General features: G+C 39.4%; 5 protein-coding genes across 15 annotated transcripts in view; 1 reads left to right on the top strand and 4 right to left on the bottom strand.

Annotated features, from left to right (window-relative positions):
• Window positions 1-1,844: 1,844 nt before the first annotated feature.
• LOC147322987 (uncharacterized) lies at window positions 1,845-4,773 on the bottom strand. Its single transcript, XM_086303045.1, has one exon. It carries the CDS (start codon window positions 4,241-4,243, stop codon window positions 2,381-2,383), a length of 1,863 nt encoding a protein of 620 aa, XP_086159171.1. The 5' UTR covers window positions 4,244-4,773; the 3' UTR covers window positions 1,845-2,380.
• A 1,920-nt stretch (window positions 4,774-6,693) lies between these two features.
• On the bottom strand, window positions 6,694-9,705 carry LOC147322986 (uncharacterized). The gene has a single exon (XM_086303044.1). The coding sequence runs from the start codon at window positions 9,622-9,624 to the stop codon at window positions 7,636-7,638; it is 1,989 nt and encodes a 662-aa protein (XP_086159170.1). The 5' UTR covers window positions 9,625-9,705; the 3' UTR covers window positions 6,694-7,635.
• A 2,296-nt stretch (window positions 9,706-12,001) lies between these two features.
• Window positions 12,002-14,384, bottom strand: LOC147322985 (uncharacterized). Its single transcript, XM_086303035.1, has one exon. It carries the CDS (start codon window positions 14,264-14,266, stop codon window positions 13,001-13,003), a length of 1,266 nt encoding a protein of 421 aa, XP_086159161.1. The 5' UTR covers window positions 14,267-14,384; the 3' UTR covers window positions 12,002-13,000.
• A 118-nt stretch (window positions 14,385-14,502) lies between these two features.
• zdhhc4 (zDHHC palmitoyltransferase 4) lies at window positions 14,503-16,565 on the bottom strand. 7 transcript variants are annotated; one of them, XM_086303037.1, is made up of 7 exons: window positions 16,321-16,565; window positions 16,001-16,197; window positions 15,788-15,861; window positions 15,529-15,707; window positions 15,313-15,438; window positions 14,970-15,214; window positions 14,503-14,872 (listed from the first exon to the last, which is right to left on the bottom strand). In XM_086303037.1, exons 2-7 carry the CDS (start codon window positions 16,121-16,123, stop codon window positions 14,573-14,575), a joined length of 1,047 nt encoding a protein of 348 aa, XP_086159163.1. In that variant the 5' UTR covers window positions 16,124-16,197; window positions 16,321-16,565; the 3' UTR covers window positions 14,503-14,572. The 7 variants fall into 7 exon arrangements, with proteins under 7 accessions (XP_086159163.1, XP_086159166.1, XP_086159168.1 ...); XM_086303040.1 differs by having other exon boundaries at window positions 16,001-16,130; XM_086303042.1 differs by having other exon boundaries at window positions 16,400-16,565.
• A 3,340-nt stretch (window positions 16,566-19,905) lies between these two features.
• The window catches only part of grid2ipb (glutamate receptor, ionotropic, delta 2 (Grid2) interacting protein, b), a 39,800-nt gene continuing 38,208 nt past the window's right edge, over window positions 19,906-21,497 (top strand). For 4 of the 5 annotated variants that reach the window (XM_086303026.1, XM_086303024.1, XM_086303023.1 and 1 more), the window contains exons 1-2: window positions 19,906-20,546; window positions 21,225-21,478. In XM_086303026.1, coding sequence (XP_086159152.1) covers window positions 20,462-20,546; window positions 21,225-21,478 — 339 coding nt within the window. In that variant the 5' untranslated portion in view covers window positions 19,906-20,461. Of the gene's footprint in view, window positions 20,547-20,578; window positions 21,151-21,224; window positions 21,479-21,497 lie in introns of those variants that run through there. The other variant, XM_086303025.1, reaches the window with a different exon arrangement.

Here is a 21,497-nt window from a genome sequence, read left to right as displayed (position 1 = left end):
ATAGGAAGAAGACTTCAGAACATTCTGGAGCCCATGGCCCAGGTAAGAAAAAAATTAATTTGTGTATACACTTTAGGGAAAATAATAATTTTAACAAAATGCTGCTTGTCACTCTATGCCAGGAGTATGTTGAAAATCACCTGGGATTTTCACAATTTACCATGGGTGCGTTTTTTTTTTTTTTGTTTTACCTGCATTAGAACTGTGTGTGGAGTTCATAGTTGAACACCTCTCTATGCTCTGACAGTATTCTGCTTCTTTGCATGGAGATTTCACTTCATGCATTACCTTTTTAAGCATTCTGAGGACTCAAATCAGTTGCTGTAATGAATCCATTTTTGTTCACCTAATGTGTTAATGTTAACATTTTTTGGAATAGTGACACAGATTAAAATAAGATTTGGTATAATGTTCTTTGACTAGTGTTCTGTTTAATTAAATTTCGGAATTCTGCATTTTCTAGGCCACAGATGAAGCCATTATCCAACGATCTAATAAGGAAACAACCATGGGAATTTACATCATAAAGTCAAGAGATGGCAGGATTATCCCCTGAGGACATCGGGATAATCCTTGAAGGTCAGAGAGTCTGGCAGGATTTGGATAACTATACCCTAGCAGCTGCAATGCTGTTTGGACTAATGTACACTTTGAACCTCACCTACCCACTGGAAAAGTATACCTTCGAGGTATTATAGAAACTGGTTATGGAGCTCAAAAGGAACAGCCTTTCAAAGAAGGCCCAGGTTTTCAGGACCAGACTGTACGATTGAACAGTTTTCCAGTTATGATGTGGGAACAACATGTTTACCTCTTCGAATATGTGCCATCCTTTCTTTTAAGCCAGCACTGGTAAAGTTTTCACTTTTCAAGCCATGGCTCGTTTAAAAAAAAAATTCAAACTTTGAATGTCCATTTTTCTCAATGGAAATGGTGCCTTGCACCAATTTCACCAGTTTGCAATTTTTTTCCCAAGGTGCACCGCTACAAACAGATTGCATCGTCTAGTATAGTGATTGTGATGTTTAGTGATAGAAGCAAGCCAATACTAATCAGTTTAGGTCTCTTGGTTTTGTGCCTGTGGGTTATAATGTTATTTTAAGTCTCTTCTTTGTGTCATTTTAATAATTACACCCCTGTTGCCATATTACCTTATGGCTCTTACATTTAAAAAACTATTTTTTACATAAGCGCGATGTCATAAGGCCCCACAATGTTGAATTCAGGTTACAGCAGATAACTTTGAGGAATGTTGTGGAATGTTTTTCAAGAGATGCATTGTACAAATATGACTCATGTATATTTTGGAAGCCTGAATTGAAAGTCCATTGTTACAACTGTGTAGTATTTTCAAAGATACAGGTCATTGTTCAAAAATGTTTTGCTTATTTCTTTGATTGAAGAGAAAGTGTACAGTACATACAGTAAGATCAGCCTTAATTTAGTTTTATTTATTGAACACTCAATTATATATTAGATTATATATTATATATTAGAAATTTGTTATAAAATAAAATAAGCTTACCATAAAATAATCTTGTCACTATACCACATAGTAGTCCAATACAATTAACACAAAAAGTTCATGTCTGATAAACAAGTGGTTTCTATAAATATTTGACCGGAATGAAAAACATAACAACAACATAACAAAGTCATGTTCATGTTACCAGAAAAATGTGTGCAGGTATAACATAAAAACTAAGGTTAACCAAACATAACTTAATTTCGTGCAACCGATTACAATAATTTTTTTATGTTTATCCCACTGATTAGTTTGTTTTCAGTCTAGGCTGAAAATGTACACATTTGTGTGACAATGAAAACATGCAATATTCACAATATAATCTTTGTAGGACTTTATTAATGAATAAAAAAAAAATCAATTTGGAATGCCCAATAAGATCGCAGGGCTCGCAAAATCGCCGGGGCTGAGATAGATTTTGGTCGCCCGACCGGAGATATCGCTAGCTCCGGGACGTCGGGCTAGAGATTTTGCGAGCCCCGAGTTGTGTATTAGTTGACAAAAAATAAATAAAACCCCAATAATCTGACAATTCCCTGAGCAAGCACTCGGCGACAGTGGGGAGGAAAAACTTTCTTTTAAAAGCAAGAAACCTCCGGCAGAACCAGGCTCAGTGAGGGACGGCCATCTGCCTCGACCGGTCGTGGGATTTTTAAAGTGACTCATTGGATGTGAAATAAATTAGCTTGTTTGAATCGTTTGTTGTTAGCCAATTTAAAGAGTCACTTTGATGTCAACTAATACACTTAAACTGTCCAAATAATTTTAAATAATAATTTTGCAGGCAGTTGGAGTGGTCAGAAGCACTTGGTATGGACATCAAGTTGTTATTAAGTTCTGTTTTTCCTGAGAATTTCATTTTTTTTTGCACTTTAAGTTGTTATTAAGTTTCTCAAGCTCTTTGTTTTCCCTGAGCATTTCATTGTTTTTGCACTTTAAAGTCTTATTAATTTCCTCGAGCTCTTTGTTTTCCTTGAGCATTTTCTTCTTTTTGTATTTTAAGTTGTTATTAATTTCCTCGAGCTCTGTGTTTTCTTTGAGCATTTTCTTCTTTTTGTATTTTAAGTTGTTATTAATTTCCTCGAGCTCTGTGTTTTCCTTGAGCATTTTCTTCTTTTTGTATTTTAAGTTGTTATTAATTTCCTCGAGCTCTGTGTTTTCCTTGAGCATTTTCTTGTTTTTGTATTTTAAGTTGTTATTAATTTCCTCGAGCTCTGTGTTTTCTTTGAGCATTTTCTTCTTTTTGTATTTTAAGTTGTTATTAATTTCCTCGAGCTCTGTGTTTTCTTTGAGCATTTTCTTCTTTTTGTATTTTAAGTTGTTATTAATTTCCTCGAGCTCTGTGTTTTCCTTGAGCATTTTCTTCTTTTTGTATTTTAAGTTGTTATTAATTTCCTCGAGCTCTGTGTTTTCTTTGAGCATTTTCTTGTTTTTGTATTTTAAGTTGTTATGAAGTTCCTCAAGCTCTGTGCTCTTCTTTAGGATTTCACTGTATTTGTAGTTTAAGTTCTTATTCTGTCCCTCGAGCTCTGTGTTCTTTCTCAGGATTTCATCAATTTTGTATTTTATGATGTTAGAAAGTTCCACAAGCTCTGAGTTCTTGCTTAGCATTTCATTGCAAATGTGCTGCGCGCCTGAGTGTTGTTTTATCAGTTTTTCCCTTTCTCCTTCTAGTTCCATGATTTTCTCCTTCATTTCATTAGAACATGCGTGTAGTTGTAGATTTTTCCTTTCTAAGTCTTGGAGAATAACTTGTGTCTTTTTCTGCATTTTTTCCTGTTGCTGTTTCTCTTGAAGAAACTCTTTGTTTTTCTCCAGGGCTTCATCAAGTTTTAGGTGAAGCTGCAGATTCTTGTTCTCAGTGTCTTTGAGATTCCCATAGAGCTCCTGATTAATAGCTTCTGTTTGTTGAAGCTGGTAGGACATTTTTCTTAACTGGTCGCAGTTCTGCTTGTTTGTTGTCATCAGGCTTGCAATATGCTGCGGATCTTCAATAAAGATTATTTCCCAGCCCTTATTTACAATATCTACACCGGGCAGGTTTTGTGTATTTTTATTTTCTTCGTCTTGCTGGTTTATGAGACTTTCATCGTGAAACATTTCTGCATTTCTGTGCAGTGCTTCGTTAAGCTTTACTTGCAAGACTTTGTTTTGTTTCTTCATGGTCTGAAGTTTACATTCCATTTTTTTCTCCTTTCTTTCCTGTTGTTTCTTCTCTTGAAGCAACTCTTTGTTTTTTTCCTGGGCTTCATCAAGTTTTGCTTCCATCTCCAGGTTCTTAAACTCAGTGTCTTCGAGTTTCCCACAGAGCTCCTGATTAATATCTTCTTTTTCTTCGAGCAGGTGGGACATTTGTCTTAATTCAGCACGGTTGTGTTTGTTTTCTGTCATCAAGTTTAAAATCTTCTCCTGTGCTCGATTAAATAGTATTTTCCAGCCCTCATTTATATTATCCACATTGGGCTGCCTTCGATTATTTTCTTTTTCTCGTTGGTTCTTGACAAATTCATTATGCCTTTCTTCCAACTGGTTATTTAGGGCCTCCATGTGTCTGCACTTCTCTACAAGCTGAATTTTCTCTGCCTGGATTTGTTCAATCATGTTGTGTAGATTTTGGTTTTCCTGCCTACTTTCAGCTAATGCCCTTTGGATGGATGGACCCTCGAGCAGAGGGCCAGTGTAAGCTTGTTGTTTTTTGCTGTGTTTTCTCTGAGACATGTTGGAATCTTAGTAAAACAACTGTGTAAATGATCCAACTGTTTCAAAATGTTTCTCAGGTTTATGTTTGAATGCTGCGAACACGAGTGCTGCGAATAAACTGACTAAAAGTTTGCAGTTCTCACCCCTATTTATACCTTTTGAATGGATCACATGCCTTTGATCTATATGATGTCATAGGGCTTTGGAGTGTGATGTCACGGGGGTGGGCGTGGAAAGGATTTTGGCCCGATCCGCCATTTTGGGGTCTAAACAAAGCGCTCACTCACATGTTAGTCGCGTTTTATCCTCAAGCTCCGCCCCCTGGAAAGGAAAAATCGGCTGCACTGTCCGCCATTTTGTTTCTCGCTTTGGAAAATCTACTATCATCTGGAGTTTTACAGTTGAAAGTAAATAAGATTTTAAAGCTAACACACCAGTGAGAAAGAGTTTAGACCCTTTATATATGTGGACTTTTACTGGGCTGTTGTTATTTTACAGGTATGTGGGCTGTTTATCGAAAACCATGAAAGGCCAATGTTAGGCTCCAGTCAGCTAATGGTAACCGAAATTATGTGATAAGCAAATTAGTAATTAACATATATAATGTGAGTTAATATTGTTTGTATATTCTTTCAGTCTAAATTAACAGACTATTACAAACATGCATCGGTGTCTGTAGTAAGTGGTGGTGTAACCCAGTGTTAATTTGGTTATCTGATATTGTGTGATATTCAGTATATATGTATATATCTATATTGGGTGTTATAAAATGTTCTTCAATGATTTTGAGGTTGTTGTTTTTTTTTAATTGCTATTGGTTTGCGGCTGCTTTACGACAGTCGACTGTGGTAGTACATCCTAGCGGGAGGGGCTATGAGCTCACATGGCTTGTAGCTTTGCCAGAGAGCAAGCTTGGGTGAGCTAGCGGGGAATATCTCCTTCTGCAGTAGCCTTAAAAAAAAGACTATTGTTCATTCTCCTGCCAGGTAAAAATCTGTTTCGTATGTATATTATAGTATTCCATGTGTTATCGTGTGTTTGCTATGATGTGATGTGTAGTAATGGTTATTAAGGTGCTAATCGAGGCTAAGCTAGCAAGCTCGACAATTAGCCGCCATGCTAAGCGGACGTTAGTAGCCAAGTTCGTATGTCACTATAGGGTTATGAGCTCACGTGGCTTGTAGCTGTGCCAGAGAGCAAGCTTGGGTGAGCTAGCGGGGAATATCTCCTTCTGCAGTAGCCTTAAAAAAAGACTATTGTTCGTTCTCCTGCCAGAGGCCTCGCTGCTGTGCTGCCTTACTGCTGTGCTGTCTCGCTGGTGCCATTAAAGGACAAGCGGCTGCCATCCCTTCATCCATCCGGACCTTGATTATTTGGACCGAAGTACTCACACACACGCCCGCACTCGGTGCCATACACTCTCTTTATTTTGCTGGCCAGCTAATACCCTTGGTTTTTTTTTGTTTGCATTCACAAAGACACTCCAAAGACATTTTGGTTATTGTCAAATAGACACTCTCTGATTACGGACTGAGGAGGTTGTGGTGTTACAACCCCAGGACTGAGAAAAAGGACTCTTTACATAATATATTCACTTGTCTCCTGGTTAGGAGAAGTGACTATTGATGGAAATATTTTTCTTCTTCTTGTCTTTGTTTACATTGTATCCCAGAGAAGTTTTAAGTTGTTCAGGTTGAAACATTTGCACTTAAAGTCAGTTAAGTTTCCTTTGATATATCAGTGTCAAGCTGATGTTTAAGAGGGTATGTTAAGGACAGATGTGCTCCAGTCCATCAATCCTTTAAAGTGCTGGACACCGATGGTAAATTGCCATCAGACCCTAAATAAATTGTCCTCTGCTGTTATCCATATTGCTTCACTCATTCTTTGGTGAGTAGACGTATTGGTTACAGTGGTACCTGCAGTGTCTTAACTATTAAACAAGCTAATGTAGGGCCGGGATATGACTAGTTTGTTGAAACATGTCTGCTGCCAATGTGACTGCTCACACACGGTAACATTACCAGCACATAGCCACAGCCGCTATAAACATGCTGAAAGGTCAATCTAGCTTCTGTAGTCAGCAGCTGGAAGACTCAACACAGACCCAAGATTCAGTGTAATGGTTATCTAAATGTTGTGTGTCCTGTTTGTAAGCCCAGAAAAAGAAATGAAATAAAATGACGACCTTGAGCTTCAAGCTAATGTTTTCTGTCTTCATTTATGTTGGAAGTGATAACAGCTGTAAGTTTTAATTTGTTTCCAAAACCCCGCAGTCAGGACATGCTATATTTAATTTAGATAGAAGCTAGCGAGCTAACTCCCTGCTAACTCCGTTAAATGTCATAAATTCCGTTTTCATGGATGCCTGGATGCCAAACTCAATTGTTACACCTGGTAGAGCAGAACGCTGATCATTTTATTAAAGATGAAAGACTTTGGACAGTTTTTCAACTCTCAGTAATGCCATAGTGATCGCTTGATATATGGACCTGCAGCGGAGTTTAGGTCCAGACACGGCTAGTGACGTCAGACTGAACAACCGGATAGTGAGGGTCAAAAAGATGATAATGTTATTTAGAGCTATGTTCCTTACTGCCATTGGCAACATTTAGGAGATTATATACCAATATATGTGGATTCTAATATCACATATCCTGTCATCCTGTGTCTCTGTGAGGTCAGAGGTCAAATTTACAAATAACCTACTCCTACATAAAGTTTGTGTAATCAGAGTAAAACCTCTGCCATATTTTAATACAGTAGTTGCTACTAAAATGTTTGATTTTGAATAGAAGACAAACACACATGTTCAGTCTAGGCTGAAAATGTACACATTTGTGTGACAATGAAAACATGCAATATTCACAATATAATCTTTGTAGGACTTTATTAATGAATAAAAAAAAAAATCAATTTGGAATGCCCAATAAGATCGCAGGGCTCGCAAAATCGCCGGGGCTGAGATAGATTTTGGTCGCCCGACCGGAGATATTGCTAGCTCCGGGACGTCGGGCTAGAGATTTTGCGAGCCCCGAGTTGTGTATTAGTTGACAAAAAATAAATAAAACCCCAATAATCTGACAATTCCCTGAGCAAGCACTCGGCGACAGTGGGGAGGAAAAACTTTCTTTTAAAAGCAAGAAACCTCCGGCAGAACCAGGCTCAGTGAGGGACGGCCATCTGCCTCGACCGGTCGTGGGATTTTTAAAGTGACTCATTGGATGTGAAATAAATTAGCTTGTTTGAATCGTTTGTTGTTAGCCAATTTAAAGAGTCACTTTGATGTCAACTAATACACTTAAACTGTCCAAATAATTTTAAATAATAATTTTGCAGGCAGTTGGAGTGGTCAGAAGCACTTGGTATGGACATCAAGTTGTTATTAAGTTCTGTTTTTCCTGAGAATTTCATTTTTTTTTGCACTTTAAGTTGCTATTAAGTTTCTCAAGCTCTTTGTTTTCCCTGAGCATTTCATTGTTTTTGCACTTTAAAGTCTTATTAATTTCCTCGAGCTCTGTGTTTTCCTTGAGCATTTTCTTGTTTTTGTATTTTAAGTTGTTATTAATTTCCTCGAGCTCTGTGTTTTCCTTGAGCATTTTCTTCTTTTTGTATTTTAAGTTGTTATTAATTTCCTCGAGCTCTGTGTTTTCCCTGAGCATTTTCTTGTTTTTGTATTTTAAGTTGTTATTAATTTCCTCGAGCTCTGTGTTTTCCTTGAGCATTTTCTTCTTTTTGTATTTTAAGTTGTTATTAATTTCCTCGAGCTCTGTGTTTTCCCTGAGCATTTTCTTGTTTTTGTATTTTAAGTTGTTATTAATTTCCTCGAGCTCTGTGTTTTCCTTGAGCATTTTCTTCTTTTTGTATTTTAAGTTGTTATTAATTTCCTCGAGCTCTGTGTTTTCCCTGAGCATTTTCTTGTTTTTGTATTTTAAGTTGTTATTAATTTCCTCGAGCTCTGTGTTTTCCTTGAGCATTTTCTTCTTTTTGTATTTTAAGTTGTTATTAATTTCCTCGAGCTCTGTGTTTTCCCTGAGCATTTTCTTGTTTTTGTATTTTAAGTTGTTATTAATTTCCTCGAGCTCTGTGTTTTCCTTGAGCATTTTCTTCTTTTTGTATTTTAAGTTGTTATGAAGTTCCTCAAGCTCTGTGCTCTTCTTTAGGATTTCACTGTATTTGTAGTTTAAGTTCTTATTCTGTCCCTCGAGCTCTGTGTTCTTTCTCAGGATTTCATCAATTTTGTATTTTAAGATGTTACAAAGTTCCACAAGCTCTGAGTTCTTGCTTAGCATTTCATTGCAAATGTGCTGCGCGCCTGAGTGTTGTTTTATCAGTTTTTCCCTTTCTCCTTCTAGTTCCATGATTTTCTCCTTCATTTCATTAGAACATGCGTGTAGCTGTAGATTTTTCCTTTCTAAGTCTTGGAGAATAACTTGTGTCTTTTTCTGCATTTTTTCCTGTTGCTGTTTCTCTTGAAGAAACTCTTTGTTTTTCTCCAGGGCTTCATCAAGTTTTAGGTGAAGCTGCAGATTCTTGTTCTCAGTGTCTTTGAGATTCCCATAGAGCTCCTGATTAATAGCTTCTGTTTGTTGAAGCTGGTAGGACATTTTTCTTAACTGGTCGCAGTTCTGCTTGTTTGTTGTCATCAGGCTTGCAATATGCTGCGGATCTTCAATAAAGATTATTTCCCAGCCCTTATTTACAATATCTACACCGGGCAAGTTTTGTGTATTTTTATTTTCTTCGTCTTGCTGGTTTATGAGACTTTCATCGTGAAACATTTCTGCATTTCTGTGCAGTGCTTCATTAAGCTTTACTTGCAAGACTTTGTTTTGTTTCTTCATGGTCTGAAGTTTACATTCCATTTTTTTCTCCTTTCTTTCCTGTTGTTTCTTCTCTTGAAGCAACTCTTTGTTTTTTTCCTGGGCTTCATCAAGTTTTCCTTCCATCTCCAGGTTCTTAAACTCAGTGTCTTCGAGTTTCCCACAGAGCTCCTGATTAATATCTTCTTTTTCTTCGAGCAGGTGGGACATTTGTCTTAATTCAGCACGGTTGTGTTTGTTTTCTGTCATCAGGTTTAAAATCTTCTCCTGTGCTCGATTAAATAGTATTTTCCAGCCCTCATTTATATTATCCACATTGGGCTGCCTTCGATTATTTTCTTTTTCTCGTTGGTTCTTGACAAATTCATTATGCCTTTCTTCCAACTGGTTATTTAGGGCCTCCATGTGTCTGCACTTCTCTACAAGCTGAATTTTCTCTGCCTGGATTTGTTCAATCATGTTGTGTAGATTTTGGTTTTCCTGCCTACTTTCAGCTAATGCCCTTTGGATGGATGGACCCTCGAGCAGAGGGCCAGCGTAAGCTTGTTGTTTTTTGCTGTGTTTTCTCTGAGACATGTTGGAATCTTAGTAAAACAACTGTGTAAATGATCCAACTGTTTCAAAATGTTTCTCAGGTTTATGTTTGAATGCTGCGAACATGAGTGCTGCGAATAAACTGACTAAAAGTTTGCAGTTCTCACCCCTATTTATACCTTTTGAATGGATCACATGCCTTTGATCTATATGATGTCATAGGGCTTTGGAGCGTGATGTCACGGGGGTGGGCGTGGAAAGGATTTTGGCCCGATCCGCCATTTTGGGGTCTAAACAAAGCGCTCACTCACATGTTAGTCGCGTTTTATCCTCAAGCTCCGCCCCCTGGAAAGGAAAAATCGGCTGCACTGTCCGCCATTTTGTTTCTCGCTTTGGAAAATCTACTATCATCTGGAGTTTTACAGTTGAAAGTAAATAAGATTTTAAAGCTAACACACCAGTGAGAAAGAGTTTAGACCCTTTATATATGTGGACTTTTACTGGGGTGTTGTTATTTTACAGGTATGTGGGCTGTTTATCGAAAACCATGAAAGGCCAATGTTAGGCTCCAGTCAGCTAATGGTAACCGAAATTATGTGATAAGCAAATTAGTAATTAACATATATAATGTGAGTTAATATTGTTTGTATATTCTTTCAGTCTAAATTAACAGACTATTACAAACATGCATCGGTGTCTGTAGTAAGTGGTGGTGTAACCCAGTGTTAATTTGGTTATCTGATATTGTGTGATATTCAGTATATATGTATATATCTATATTGGGTGTTATAAAATGTTCTTCAATGATTTTGAGGTTGTTGTTTTTTTTTAATTGCTATTGGTTTGCGGCTGCTTTACGACAGTCGACTGTGGTAGTACATCCTAGCGGGAGGGGCTATGAGCTCACATGGCTTGTAGCTTTGCCAGAGAGCAAGCTTGGGTGAGCTAGCGGGGAATATCTCCTTCTGCAGTAGCCTTAAAAAAAAGACTATTGTTCATTCTCCTGCCAGGTAAAAATCTGTTTCGTATGTATATTATAGTATTCCATGTGTTATCATGTGTTTGCTATGATGTGATGTGTAGTAATGGTTATTAAGGTGCTAATCGAGGCTAAGCTAGCAAGCTCGACAATTAGCCGCCATGCTAAGCGGACGTTAGTAGCCAAGTTCGTATGTCACTATAGGGTTATGAGCTCACGTGGCTTGTAGCTGTGCCAGAGAGCAAGCTTGGGTGAGCTAGCGGGGAATATCTCCTTCTGCAGTAGCCTTAAAAAAAGACTATTGTTCGTTCTCCTGCCAGAGGCCTCGCTGCTGTGCTGTCTCGCTGGTGCCATTAAAGGACAAGCGGCTGCCATCCCTTCATCCATCCGGACCTTGATTATTTGGACCGAAGTACTCACACACACGCCCGCACTCAGTGCCATACACTCTCTTTATTTTGCTGGCCAGCTAATACCCTTGTTTGTTTGTTTTTGTTTGCATTCACAAAGACTATCCAAAGACATTTTGGTTATTGTCAAATAGACACACTCTGATTACGGACTGAGGAGGTTGTGGTGTTACAACCCCAGGACTGAGAAAAAGGACTCTTTACATAATATATTCACTTGTCTCCTGGTTAGGAGAAGTGACTATTGATGGAAATATTTTTCTTCTTCTTGTCTTTGTTTACATTGTATCCCAGAGAAGTTTTAAGTTGTTCAGGTTGAAACATTTGCACTTAAAGTCAGTTAAGTTTCCTTTGATATATCAGTGTCAAGCTGATGTTTAAGAGGGTATGTTAAGGACAGGTGTGCTCCAGTCCATCAATCCTTTAAAGTGCTGGACACCGATGGTAAATTGCCATCAGACCCTAAATAAATTGTCCTCTGCTGTTATCCATATTGCTTCACTCATTCTTTGGTGAGTAGACGTATTGGTTACAGTGGTACCTGCAGTGTCTTAACTATTAAACAAGCTAATGTAGGGCCGGGATATGACTAGTTTGTTGAAACATGTCTGCTGCCAATGTGACTGCTCACACACGGTAACATTACCAGCACATAGCCACAGCCGCTATAAACATGCTGAAACAATCTAGCTTCTGTAGTCAGCAGCTGGAAGACTCAACACAGACCCAAGATTCAGTGTAATGGTTATCTAAATGTTGTGTGTCCTGTTTGTAAGCCCAGAAAAAGAAATGAAATAAAATGACGACCTTGAGCTTCAAGCTAATGTTTTCTGTCTTCATTTATGTTGGAAGTGATAACAGCTGTAAGTTTTAATTTGTTTCCAAAACCCCGCAGTCAGGACATGCTATATTTAATTTAGATAGAAGCTAGCGAGCTAACTCCCTGCTAACTCCGTTAAATGTCATAAATTCCGTTTTCATGGATGCCTGGATGCCAAACTCAATTGTTACACCTGGTAGAGCAGAACGCTGATCATTTTATTAAAGATGAAAGACTTTAGACAGTTTTTCAACTCTCAGTAATGCCATAGTGATCGTTTGATATATGGACCTGCAGCGGAGTTTAGGTCCAGACACGGCTAGTGACGTCAGACTGAACGACCGGATAGTGAGGGTCAAAAAGATGATAATGTTATTTAGAGCTATGTTCCTTACTGCCATTGGCAACATTTAGGAGATTATATACCAATATATGTGGATTCTAATATCACATATCCTGTCATCCTGTGTCTCTGTGAGGTCAGAGGTCAAATTTACAAATAACCTACTCCTACATAAAGTTTGTGTAATCAGAGTAAAACCTCTGCCATATTTTAATACAGTAGTTGCTACTAAAATGTTTGATTTTGAATAGAAGACAAACACACATGTTCAGTCTAGGCTGAAAATGTACACATTTGTGTGACAATGAAAACATGCAATATTCACAATATAATCTTTGTAGGACTTTATTAATGAATAAAAAAAAAAATCAATTTGGAATGCCCAATAAGATCGCAGGGCTCGCAAAATCGCCGGGGCTGAGATAGATTTTGGTCGCCCGACCGGAGATATCGCTAGCTCCGGGACGTCGGGCTAGAGATTTTGCGAGCCCCGAGTTGTGTATTAGTTGACAAAAAATAAATAAAACCCCAATAATCTGACAATTCCCTGAGCAAGCACTCGGCGACAGTGGGGAGGAAAAACTTTCTTTTAAAAGCAAGAAACCTCCGGCAGAACCAGGCTCAGTGAGGGACGGCCATCTGCCTCGACCGGTCGTGGGATTTTTAAAGTGACTCATTGGATGTGAAATAAATTAGCTTGTTTGAATCGTTTGTTGTTAGCCAATTTAAAGAGTCACTTTGATGTCAACTAATACACTTAAACTGTCCAAATAATTTTAAATAATAATTTTGCAGGCAGTTGGAGTGGTCAGAAGCACTTGGTATGGACATCAAGTTGTTATTAAGTTCTGTTTTTCCTGAGAATTTCATTTTTTTTTGCACTTTAAGTTGCTATTAAGTTTCTCAAGCTCTTTGTTTTCCCTGAGCATTTCATTGTTTTTGCACTTTAAAGTCTTATTAATTTCCTCGAGCTCTTTGTTTTCCTTGAGCATTTTCTTCTTTTTGTATTTTAAGTTGTTATTAATTTCCTCGAGCTCTGTGTTTTCCTTGAGCATTTTCTTGTTTTTGTATTTTAAGTTGTTATTAATTTCCTCGAGCTCTTTGTTTTCCCTGAGCATTTTCTTGTTTTTGTATTTTAAGTTGTTATTAATTTCCTCGAGCTCTGTGTTTTCCTTGAGCATTTTCTTGTTTTTGTATTTTAAGTTGTTATTAATTTCCTCGAGCTCTGTGTTTTCCTTGAGCATTTTCTTGTTTTTGTATTTTAAGTTGTTATTAATTTCCTCGAGCTCTTTGTTTTCCCTGAGCATTTTCTTGTTTTTGTATTTTAAGTTGTTATTAATTTCCTCGAGCTCTGTGTTTTCCTTGAGCATTTTCTTGTTTTTGTATTTTAAGTTGTTATGAAGTTCCTCAAGCTCTGTGCTCTTCTTTAGGATTTCACTGTATTTGTAGTTTAAGTTCTTATTCTGTCCCTCGAGCTCTGTGTTCTTTCTCAGGATTTCATCAATTTTGTATTTTAAGATGTTACAAAGTTCCACAAGCTCTGAGTTCTTGCTTAGCATTTCATTGCAAATGTGCTGCGCGCCTGAGTGTTGTTTTATCAGTTTTTCCCTTTCTCCTTCTAGTTCCATGATTTTCTCCTTCATTTCATTAGAACATGCGTGTAGTTGTAGATTTTTCCTTTCTAAGTCTTGGAGAATAACTTGTGTCTTTTTCTGCATTTTTTCCTGTTGCTGTTTCTCTTGAAGAAACTCTTTGTTTTTCTCCAGGGCTTCATCAAGTTTTAGGTGAAGCTGCAGATTCTTGTTCTCAGTGTCTTTGAGATTCCCATAGAGCTCCTGATTAATAGCTTCTGTTTGTTGAAGCTGGTAGGACATTTTTCTTAACTGGTCGCAGTTCTGCTTGTTTGTTGTCATCAGGCTTGCAATATGCTGCGGATCTTCAATAAAGATTATTTCCCAGCCCTTATTTACAATATCTACACCGGGCAGGTTTTGTGTATTTTTATTTTCTTCGTCTTGCTGGTTTATGAGACTTTCATCGTGAAACATTTCTGCATTTCTGTGCAGTGCTTCATTAAGCTTTACTTGCAAGACTTTGTTTTGTTTCTTCATGGTCTGAAGTTTACATTCCATTTTTTTCTCCTTTCTTTAAATGTAAAGACTTCTTTTTAAATGTAATAACATAAAAAAAAAAAAACCCTCCTCAGCCATCAAAATAACTTGTGTAAATACATCCCCATTAATCCCACAAGCAGCAGCTACTTTGAGATTAAACATAATCATAGAAGCTACCTCTAAGTGTTTGATTTGGTAAGCTTGTAGCTGCAACAGTTAATTAAAACAATCTTCAATTCACAAACCAGAGGCCATAAAGAAACCAATAAACTTTATTTTCCAGTAGTGTTTACAGTAGTTATGGTAGACAGTAAATGGAACCAATCAATTGTCTTTTTTCTGAACAAGCCGTGGAGGGAAGACAATCTCCCTCAGATTTCGGAGGACCCCCCTGCTGTAGTAGTATCTTTTAGAGTGATCTGGGATGGGGCTACAGAGAATATCGGCCGCTGTAGATGGGTGGCAGTGCTGGCAAACGTAGCCTCGACTTTTGTACCACTCATTGGAGGTCTGGTTCACAACAGCAAGAAAGGAATGGAACATGGTGTAACCCGCCAGGAGGAAGAATACAAAGAGTAAGAAGCCCAGCATGAAGACAATTCGGGGAAAAGTAAGGAAGAGATGCTGGAAGAAAAAAGTGGGAGGAGGGGCGGATGATTAAAATTCAATTTCAGTTAGAAGCAAAAACAGCTGTGTGCAATATTCAGTGTGTCAGCAGTACCTGCACGACAAACAGAAATCCTGCTGGCTGCCGTTGGCCATTCTCATCTAAGTAACTGGCCCCCAGGAGCCCTGTGCGCAGCACGACATGAAGCAGCATGTCCACCGTTAACAGGGCGATGTCGCACGCCATGGCACAGATGCTGAAGAGGTAAAGCAGGAAGTAACGTGTGTTCTGAGCACCGATGCAGTTGTTCACCCAGACGCAGTGGTGGTCGAAACGCTGCACACACCTGTTGCAGACCCCTGAATCACAGGAGGAGTTAGTCAGCACTGAGACACGCTACCTTTCTTTTTCTCCCAGTACCTCAGGTGCTGACATTGACAAATTAAAAAGCACTCACTACAGTGTTTCGAGCGGGCTGGTTTGACAAGCTGGCAAGTCGAACATATGATTCCCGGGTGAAACAACCTCCTATCGTACGAATAGATGTGCAGCTGACCGGCAACTTTCTTCTTTGTCACTGTGCCTGACAGATGGAGAGAAGTGAGATAACACACTGCCATTGCTGATACCACCACCGCACATTTAAACAAGATGTGGTCAAACTAAAATGAACCTGGGTCTGTCTTGATGCAGAGGTAGAAGAAGAAGGTCTTGATGGCCAACAGGATATAAGGCACAGATAGGCTGATCAGAGTGGTGTCCATCTCCCTACAGAAGCCAAACACCTCGTAAGTGAACTCTGCATACACGGCGCCCTCCAGCAGGATGTGCAGGTATATGAACGCGTTGCTCCTGCAGTCAAATTCAAATAACACTGAATCAAGCCTCAAATAAACATTAAACTCTGTAAACGCTAAGAGAGAACTACAAACCTCTGATGGAACAGTCTGTGCAAAGTCCACTGTGAAAACTTCTGCAGCCACTTTGGAGTAATCGATGAAAGTCTCTGTGAAAAAAAGCACATAGTTGTAAGTGAAGTGGATACGTTTTCTTTATATTGAGACAACAGCGCCACAGAGTGTCGGTCTTTGGAATTGCATGAAAAGAAAAGCTTCATACTCATCCCGTTTCTGCTCTTTTCTTACCTTTAATGCAAAGCTGTAGAGTGAATTAAGGGGGCTGTGTTGCTGGCCGGAGTATCTGCACACTAGAGCTATGCATGTGAGCACCACCACAACGTAAATGCCAAACAGCGTCAGGAAATCCATATCTCACCTGGCAGCATCCAGAGAGGCAAACAACAGGTCTTTACGGTACAAACTCACCGACAGCAGGTAGCAAGCTTAAAAAGAAACAATTAGGCTTTGTTACAGTTAAATTTCAGTCATAGTTACTTCCTTTAAACGCGTTAAAGACTCAGGTGAACAAGTTACATTAGCATCCGCTGAAACCTCTCAGTACCCACACTGCAGCGTTAGCAAAACTGAACCAAGTCTTCGTTTCTTCTCCTTGTAAACCCATTTTCATGCTCGCTCTCACCTTACCATCTAGTCGAGTTTACACATAGCTGCCTTTTAGTGTTTGTCTCAAGTCAACAGAGTCGGTTTAGGAGGCTTCTAGTTTTACTTTTGCTCCATGCTCACGTCCTGCCCCTGTAAACAATGCTACTTCCTTAGCATCGCTAATGGGCTGGGCTAACGTCGAAGCCTCCCCGCTGTGAGAGGACAGTGGAAATGTGTCCTACTCCTTTTTACTTTACACTGATATAAATGAACAGTGTGTTTTGTTTTTTTTGGGTTTTTTTCGGCTGATTAAGAGAGGGGATTATTAATTTTAAAAGTTGTAAGTATACTTTGCGTTAAAAGTCCCTGTCTCCTGTTATAAACGTGTATTAATAGCCATACAAGGAGGTGTGCAAGACAAGTGCATTCAGCCAGCTCTTTCTTTTATTGAAAATCCTGTTATTTTTCGACAGTTTACATCCCCATCCCAATATCTAAAACAGGCTTCAGACATTTCTAAAGTTTGCTTAAACATCTTCTATTTAAAAAAGAAGAGAGAGCTATGATGCACATCACTACCCACATACACTCACTGGTTACTACATTGTCAACACAGATGTTAAATCAGCCTATGGCAGCAGCTCAGTGCATTTACCCATGCAGACGTAGCCAAGACGACCTGCTGAAGTTCACTAAACTGAGCATCAGAAAAGGGTGAAAGGTGATTTAAGTGACTATGAATGTGGCATTGCTGTTGGGGCTGGACAGGCTGGTCCAAGCATTTCAGAAACTGCTGGTTGACTGTGATTTTCCACCACACAAGCATCTCTGGGGTTTCCAGAGGATGGTACCAAAAAAGAGTCAATATCCGGTGAGCATCAGTTCTCTGGGTGAAAATGTCTTGTTGATGCTAGATGTCAAAGAAAAAGCTAACAGGAAGGCAATAAAAACTCAAATAACTCATCACAGAGTTACTCTAAACTCAAAACACATCAACACTTGAAGAAAATGGGCTACAGCAGCGACCACACCAGGTGCCATCTCAGCTAAGATCAAGAAACTGAGGCTAGAATTCTCACAGGCTCACCAAACTTGGACAGAAGACTGGAAAAATGTTGCCTGGAGCCTGCTTTGACATGTAATTGTTAAGGTTGGAATTTGGAGTAAAAACCATGAAGCAGGGATTCATCCTGCTTTGTGTTAATGGTTCAGGCTGCTGCTGCTGCTGGTGTAATGGTGTGTGGGGCATTTTTTGGCACACTTTAGGCCCCTTTACCAAATGAGCATAATTTAAATTCCACATCCCACCTGAGTATTATTGCCAACCATGTGCATCTCTCTACGATGGCTGCTTCTAGCTGGATCATGGGAGGAATATTGAATGTGTGCCACAAAGAATGAAGGCAGCCCTGAAGGCAAACGGGTGTCCAAGGTGTACTTAACGAAGTGACTGGTCAGTGTATAAACTGGAAGTTTTGAGGCCTTTGCCAGAGCCAATAATACACGTGTTTTATAAATGCATTACTCTTGATTTTACTGTTAAATGTGTTACTGGTTAATTCACTATTTCATTGAGAGAATTTCTGCCTGCAGTTTCTATAGTTCAAGAAAGAGAGAGGTGATGTCTGGAGCTTTGCTACCTGAGGAATCCAGTGTGAGATAGCATCAACAGTAATGTTTTGTTTCCTGTGTCCAAAATACATGTGAGTAATTAGAGTATTTTATACTTTCTCTCTCTCTTTTTTGGGACTTCAAAACATGCATTGAAGCATAAAAGGTTTTGTCTAAAAGTTAGCACACAAACTTCAAAAAGGAGAATTTTAAATATATAATTTCAGTATAACAACTGTTAACTTCCTTTTGTTTATTGAATGCCTGGATGCGCTGTGCTGGTGCTTTAATCATCTTTTATTGACTGTTATATAAGATAAATCAAGTTACAGTGCTGTGAGCAATGCTTTTATCCCACCCTTTGTGCCAGAGACATGAAGAAATGTCTTTCAACTCTTCATTACACTAGCTTTGAACATGTATTTTGTTCAAAAATTGATCTGACAATGACAAACAAATATCAGCTACTGTCATCTGGTTTGATTATAGACTGATACCCGCCATCGAGGTTAATATAGGCCTATAGTGTTTGACTTTGGTGCCTGAATAAAATCATTAACTGTTTGCTGTTTGTCTCTGCAATCCAGTCCTCCACACAATGCATCAAGGCACCACAGGACACCAGTCAGTGGATACTGTTGCGGACATGGCCCAACACTCATATTACAGCTCACAGAGCTGCAGAGGGGAGCATTACTCGGGAGCTGCGCAGGCTCATCTCCGAATGCTGCTTAAACAGGTACTGAATGTTTGGATGTGCTGTGCTGGGGGCCTTAATCATTTTTTATTGTCTCATATGTCGGATAAATCAAGTTACAGTGCCACGAGCGTATCTGCTGTTACAGTTTGAAATCAAAATTACAGCTTTATACCTGAAATGACAATTTTCTTTGTCAAAAGATAAATTGTTTCAGGTGGTTTAAAGTTTTTCTGTCACGCATCTTGTCATAGACGACTCAATCGTCTTTAAGACTGTAAGTGTAAGAGGAGAGTTTGATTGAAGTGAAAAGTGTGTTTGGAGATGCAGTCATTTGTGTTTAATTATTCAGTTTGCACTGAACTGTTTGTTCCTTATTGTGCGCTTTGGCACTAATGACAGTTTACACTCCAATAAGCCCACCTGCGCGCTTCCTCAGCTTCCTCTCCAGCTGTTATGCATGTCAGTTAAAAAATACGTGTAATACTGTAAAAGTAAAACTTGATGTGAGCTTCAGTTCAAGGATATAAGCAGATAGTCACACGTGCAGCTTAGAGTCTGCTCGATATAGGATTTTTAAGACCTATGCCAACATTTGGTGATTTAAAAAATCTGATATATTGGCTGATATGTTTTTTTTCTTTCAGACGCACATACATAAATGGATTAGCAATTGTTATGTGTATTGATTCATTAGTCCTTACTAAGAAGATAAAGCATTGCAGTTTAAAAAATAGTCATGTTTTACCGTCACAACAAGATCTTCATGCTCTGCTCGACTCTGCTGGTAAACGTGTGTTGCCAACAGGGAAGTTGCAGAGCACAACATCAGCACCCATAGCATGGTTGAAGGGTTTTTCCTTCTTGATGTTGATATTGATATGTTGGCAAATAGCTGATATCTGCTGATAAATCCACCGGGCTAATTTTTAATCAGCACACTGACGCCATAAATTTTCAGTTTTAAGTTTTAGTTTTCAGCTCTGATCTGGCTCTATATAAATACAATTGAATTGAATTGAACTAGAGCAGCATTTAGCCTATTTCATCATAAATACACGTCTAAAAGTGTGCACAGTGCTAAAATAAACTTCACTAGAGGCACTCTAAATATCTAATACGGGAGGGGAGCATGTGTTCCTACAGTATTAATAACAAGGGGGTGGAGGAGAGCAGATTCAGCTGATAATCCCACTAATCCCACAGGCTAAAGTCTTAAATTGCCCCCGCTCCTTATCAATGGACCGACCATTTCAGAGTACGCAGAGAATCACAGGCATGCAGACGCTCCAATTATAGCTCCTCGGGCTTTCTCGCATCGACGCAGAGTGATTCTGGGCCAGGAGCGGTCCCACGGAGAGCCACCTTGCCAAGAGAGGAGGGGGAGGAAGAAAAGACACATGGGTGTATTTATAGAAAAATGAGGCCTTACAATACCCTTTTTGGAGAGAGAATTATTAAGGAACCGAGGTGCGCGGGTGCACGCGTCCCAGTTTTCTGATTAACACTGTGCAAGCAGGCTGGCCCTAGGATGAATCAGGGATGAGATGCAGGACCAACTCCTTGACATACTCACAGGAAGAGACTGCACTTGCTTTTCATGCACACTCACCCTTTGCTCATGAGGAGACTGCTGTGGTTTCAGGGAGGAGGAATGGGGCAGTATTTTTAGTTTGTCACCTTTTCTCTTTGACTTTGGGTTGTGGGTGGTGGGGATATTATTTTTTTAAAAACACTACACTTGAGAAGACTGGATAACAGCCTCCTGGCAGGCCACCGGGTATCTGACATTCAAGATGAAGAAATTTTTGCAAAACAAAAAGGGCAGATACTCTTTCCGCCAGAGCAAACGGGGCTCTCGGTATCCAGCCAAAGATTTCTGTAAGTCTTTATAACCTTCGTCTTCGTCAGCTCTGTGAATTCTGCTGCACTGTGGCTTTTGGAAAGCTGTGCAGCACATCATTAGCCTACAGCTGAGCTACAGGGTTTATAGCAATTCATTGCTGTGAAATTTGTACTTGTTCCATTAGAGGTGGTTCTGAAAGCCTTATATTTCCTGCTATTTTCCCATTTGGTTGGAAATAATCCTGTTATTTAACCTGGAATTCAACCTCTTACCTGTTCATCCATGCAGCCAGTGGTGTGCTCTGTCGCGTTATTGCTTTTCCATTCAATTACCGTTCGACAGGAGAGACATGCATGTGCTCTGAGTGCAAAAAATAGCAAGAGGAACTTCTGTCTCCTGAGCTAATTAAGGTCACAATCTTTCAATGCTTTAATTTGATTGGCTGTGAAAGAGTTTATGAACCAGGTCAGGGACTGCTGAGTGTGTCATGGTTCAGCATAGAGGGTTACAGAGCCACACTTGATGTACAGCTAAGACAGGGAAGGAGACAGAGAACAAACTGAATATCTTTAAAACAAAAGACTGTATCATAGAGTTTTCTTGCGATGTCGCTGAACTTGAATCCACTGGCTACAGTGGGTAAGTATTTTTAAGTACCACGAGACTCCATATTGAAGCAAACCTCACTGTCCTTTTCTCCCTGTTTCTAAAAGTCCTCAGCATGCCGACATCCAACCAGGGCTGGCCTGAGGATTTTGGCTTCCACCTTGGTGGGGCTGGACCTAGCTACATCTTGTCAGTGGAGGAAGGCAGCAGTGCCCACCTGGCAGGGTTGCAGGCAGGGGACCAGGTCCTGGAGATCGAAGGCCACAATGTGTCGACGCTAGGTCCTCAAGCTGTCATCACCATCGCCCAGACTCAGAAGAACATCCCTCCCAGCATTGGAGTGGTGTCCCGCATACAGCAGGTCATGCAGCTCTCAAATC

This window comes from Aulonocara sp. 'chitande type north' Nkhata Bay, linkage group LG8 (genome assembly GCF_057382095.1).
Source record: "Aulonocara sp. 'chitande type north' Nkhata Bay isolate Kocher_YH1m ecotype deep benthic linkage group LG8, A_spYH_male_GT1.1, whole genome shotgun sequence".
Classification (NCBI taxonomy): Eukaryota; Metazoa; Chordata; class Actinopteri; order Cichliformes; family Cichlidae; genus Aulonocara; species Aulonocara sp. 'chitande type north' Nkhata Bay.
Note: the sequence above shows the minus strand (reverse complement) of the source record. Positions and strands in the feature narration are given on the sequence as shown.